This window comes from Rosa rugosa, chromosome 1 (genome assembly GCF_958449725.1).
Source record: "Rosa rugosa chromosome 1, drRosRugo1.1, whole genome shotgun sequence".
In the NCBI taxonomy this organism is placed as follows: domain Eukaryota; kingdom Viridiplantae; phylum Streptophyta; class Magnoliopsida; order Rosales; family Rosaceae; genus Rosa; species Rosa rugosa.
In genome coordinates, this window is record NC_084820.1 from 40,054,263 (window position 1) to 40,058,827 (window position 4,565).

Below are 4,565 nucleotides of genomic sequence, written 5' to 3' on the forward strand. Positions count from 1 at the left end.
GAATGAACAAAACAAGATAGTATGTTCGTGTATTGAGTGTCAAAATAAAAAAGACCAAACCATACCTGTTATCTGGATGCATTTAGCCAAAGATGGTATGTTAGAGACTTATGAGATATGACATAAACATGGTGAAAAATTAGATGCTCCACCTCCTCCAATTGTTCAAGATGATCTTGAACCTAATGAATATGTGACACTAAAAAATGAGTCTATATTGACATTTGGGGTTCAGGGATCTTGTGTACTTGTTTTAAAAAGAAAATTTTCCACAGATATTTAGTGTTGATGTCTGAATTATCACGCCCACTGTATTTGTATTTGTTAATTGTTTATTATGTGCTTGAAAATCGGGGCGTGACAAAAGTAAAGTCTCCGTGGTAGTTTAAGGGTCTTGCAAGAATCATTTTTCAGTTTTATGAAGAGTAGTTATGAGTCTTTAAGGTGAGAGGGTCTTACTATTAATAAGTCTTTAATTGAGTACTTCCGTGTTCTAAGGATTATGCATTTTAAACCAATAAATATAGCTATAACCCAAATCAGATTGGAATGAAATAAAATTGAATTTTGTTGAAGGCTTGGTGCCTTGGTTTCTCTTCTCCTACCTATTCTCTGTTCTCTCCCCTAACCTCCCTCGTTCTAATTCTCCCTTCTACAGCTAAAAACACCTCCGTTTCTTCTAAAACCATTATGCTTTCTTAATCTCTCAACACTCCCAAACCCACCCTAATCATACTCTCACCAACTGTTGCTCTGTGTTGCATCAACAGCGGTCTTGGAGACTACCGAGGAGCTCTCAGAGTGGCAGTTGCCATCCATAATTTTCACGATAAGTGAGTGACTGGATTACAATGCGCTTGTGCGGAGTTTTGAATTGTACTTTCACCCTAGTTATTTAGGAGTTGAATTTATACTTTCACAAAGGTTGTAAGAATTATAGTTTTATTTTCTTTTCTGGCATTTGAGGATAAATAATTATTCTTTCGCATTGGATTGTATTCCGATTCACTCAAAATTTATTGGCTATTGATAATTTTTCAATGCATAAAATTTGGGGTGTGATATGTGTGGCTCTCTGTAATTATCACTAGTTTTCGGGTTTTGTATATAACTCTGTGAATTTTCACTTGGGTTTGTTTTACTCCAGAAATTGAACAAACCCATCTCATGAATTGTAGCTTTTGTTCTTCATGACATTTCAGTGGTGCTGCTAGGTGGGTAATTTTATTAACAATTGAACAATGGCCGATAGCATGAAGCAATTCCAGAAAATCTTAATTGAGCATGAGACTCAAGCTGAGCACCTCTTTCTAGCTAAACACCAGGTAATTCATACTTGTTACTCTAATGATTTAATTATCTGCTAAATAGGGCATCTGATATTTACATTGGACAATCGATATAGAATTGAGTTTAGCTATGGTCATCCTACTTGTATATGGGTTTCTAGGTTTGTTTTCCGTCTCAGGCTTTTTTTTTTTTATGGGATTGATTGTACCCAAGTTTAGTGGCATGAGTGACTTGGGAGGAGAAGTCTTTGTTTACATTCTTATCCTCGTAGTCATATCTTCAAGCCATTATTTTCATAATTGAATGCTGGAGTTATTAACTTTTGTTTACCTTGCATTATAAAGGGACTGAATTGTTTTACTTGGTATATTGAATGCCCTGCAAAATAGGATCATCTTTCCTTTGATCTTGTGTCAGTCAGTCAGTGTAGTTGCTTTCTGTTGCCATTAAGTGGAGGGGCGCTTTTGTTTTTTTATAATTTTTTGCGTTGTATCTTTTGCAACTTGTTCAATATAGGATGGACACTTTAGGCTAAGTTTTCATTCTATAGGTATTTACACTTTTTTTTATGACTGGCGTTGTGAAGTAGCTCAAAAGTTGGAAATTTTATATTTGATGACAGTATTGCATTTCATGACTTTCAACAATAAACTGGATTGAAGGGTTTGAACTGTAAGATTATGAGATGGATGATTGCACTGCAGATTGGATTCAACTTTCAAGACAAGTTAATTAATACCAGCATAGTTATTTGGCTTTAGTTTTTTTTTAGAACTTCCTTTGGTTTAATAGATTTGTGTTGGGTTTTGTCAATTAATCAATCCCAGTACAGTTAAGCGACTTTGTTTTGTAAAAAGAATCAGTTTAATTAAAGAGTGATGTATTTAGCAGGTCTTTTTATTAAGAAAATGGAGGGGATATGATGTTTATCTTGAAATTGCAGCTGGTTGAAAATGATAGGGTGAGGAATGGGAACAGAGAAGCACTTACATCTTTGAGGAAGATAGCTCGAACAACAAAAACTAGTGTTCCATCTCCTTTTGAGTCGATGATGAAGGAGATTGGAGGAGCTCAATCAAGACCTCTGGTGAAGGAGGTATGCCCCACTTGTGGCAACCATGACTCAAATGAGCGCACATGGATGATGTTCCCTGGAACTGATGTCTTTGCAAGGATTCCATTTCATGCTGCACATACCATCTTGGAGAAAGGTTTTTTCTGAAGCCTCTTTATGCAATTATTTGGAAAAATAAACCAACAGTGTTAGTAAAAAGTACACTCCTTCACATATCAACTCTAAAAAATATTTTATTTTGATGATGTTCAGTTTTTCAAGAAGCTGGCATTGTCCATAATCAGGTTTGGATTTTTTATTTAAAACTTGGGAGGTTTTCTATTAATGGGATTAGAACAGTCATTTTTCTGGTTTCTTTTTGCAAAAATTATGCACTACTCAAGTGAACAATACCTCATTCCAACCATTTAGGATTAAATTGAAAACCTTTTTGTTATGATGTCATGCTCTTCTAGACTTCTACCTGGGCGGTTATAGGTGGAATAGGTCTAATATTTTTATTTTTATTCTTTCTTTTCTTCCATGTTTATAAGTTTAGGGTGTTAGTTTGAGTTCTAGCTGGTGTTCAATAATTTAGTAAGTGATAATATAAAGACTGGGTTGAGAATCAATGAAAAGGCCTTAACTTTCAAATACAGGGACCGAGTTCTGAACATGGAAGAATGCCCTTTTTCATTAACTTATTCTCCAATATCAACAATTAATTATTGTGTCAGACAATAGTTGTGTTGTAATTGCAACTCAGGTATATAAGTGAAGGAAATACTAGATGGAAAAGGGAAGTTTTGATGGGCACCTTAGAACACTCTTCATTATAGGGAAAGAATCAAAACAATTAACAAAAGGGGTAAAGAGATGGAATCATCTTTAAAAGAAATATAAAAGTTGATAGACTCATTTAACTCATGAAGCTCCAGAATTGTCTTCCATTCAAAACGCCTAAAGTTGATTATGAAGTTTTCATTTCTTGATATGCAACATCCATTAGTTTCCAAAAGAAAGACATGCTTCAGATTAATATAGAAATTAGGTTTCTTAGTTCCTACTTGACAGTTTTCAAAATCTGTTAATTTGTTCCTACTGGTTATGTATAATTTCCGTAACTTACTCTCGGGTGTTGAGGTAATTCACTCAGTTGTCGGATAAACATCAGCGCTGTGACAAATCTGTCTCTTGTTACTTAGTTCTTGCCTAAAAGTTCTCAGAATCTGTGACCATGTTCCTACTGATCATATATAATTTCCATAACTTTACTCTTGAGTTGGAGCAATTTACTCAATTATTAGATAAAAATTACCGCTGTGACAAATCTGTGTCATTACTGTAAAAAATTCAGAAGTTGTCAATTGTCGTGTGTTTTATCGGGCTTTTTCCTTCTCATAGTTGGATCCCTTTTGTAGTATAATTACACTTCATCTTGTTGCCATATTGAACTTCTACTATTGTCCGTCAATGCAGATCAAGAACAACTCGACTTTGATTCCAGAAGGCTACAGAGCACCATGAAGGAGAAATCTCTTGTGCTTTCAGAAACAGGAGCCCTTGCTGACAAGATCTGTCCTGGTGTGCTGAAATCCTTGGTGAACCTGACAGACAAACCTAGCTGAGTTTACGCAGCTTGATTCAATAATATTCACTTTCAGTTTACCCTCATCCACTCCAATTGCACCGCACCCTAAGGGGAAAGGAACAAAAATATCTCCCCTATAGCATCAGTAGCATAGCTTGTGTGAAGATTAGTGTTCTAATTTTTCAAGTCTTTGCTACTCCTACCGCACCTAATGTCAGCATTCACGTAAGATGGGGATTGAATATAATGGAAATGGTAGATATTGTCACATACCTAGTATATGTGGCAGTTTGAAAACTTTGCACACCTCTTGAGTTTTGACACTCTGCAGAGTTGGAAAGTTAGATGTTATAACTCTCTTCCATGAGTCCTGGAGTTCAGGTAGCTATGCTTGTGATTACGCCCGGTTTTCCACTTAGCATGGTTCCCATATAGCACTGGAGTTCATATGCATGTTTTTCATGATGCCTGCACATTAGTGCATCCTGTTTTCTTTTGGGGTTGTTTGTCCTCTGAGTGCTAAGTTCACTATCCCCCTTACCAAGAAAGAATGGTGTCAGGTTAGGGGACCATTATGTTTCTTGGTTTCCAGGGACCATTTCTCTTCATATGTTCACTGGCTTTGTGGGC

At 35.9% G+C, this 4,565-nt stretch overlaps 1 protein-coding gene across 1 annotated transcript; it reads left to right on the forward strand.

The window, feature by feature from the left end:
• The first annotated feature begins 520 nt into the window (after window positions 1-520).
• On the forward strand, window positions 521-4,235 carry LOC133724881 (uncharacterized). Its single transcript, XM_062151780.1, has 4 exons — window positions 521-833; window positions 1,203-1,325; window positions 2,234-2,501; window positions 3,824-4,235. Exons 2-4 carry the CDS (start codon window positions 1,242-1,244, stop codon window positions 3,970-3,972), a joined length of 501 nt encoding a protein of 166 aa, XP_062007764.1. The 5' UTR covers window positions 521-833; window positions 1,203-1,241; the 3' UTR covers window positions 3,973-4,235.
• The last annotated feature ends 330 nt before the right edge of the window (window positions 4,236-4,565 follow it).

What these genes read in the sequence shown, in the direction of transcription:
- LOC133724881 (XM_062151780.1), top strand. Translation starts at nt 1,242, where the DNA reads ATGGCCGATAGCATGAAGCAATTCCAGAAAATCTTAATTGAGCATGAG. An exon ending in TCTTTCTAGCTAAACACCAG is followed by an intron (nt 1,326 to 2,233) that starts GTAATTCATACT and finishes TTGAAATTGCAG; the next exon opens with CTGGTTGAAAATGATAGGGT. An exon ending in ACATACCATCTTGGAGAAAG is followed by an intron (nt 2,502 to 3,823) that starts GTTTTTTCTGAA and finishes CCGTCAATGCAG; the next exon opens with ATCAAGAACAACTCGACTTT.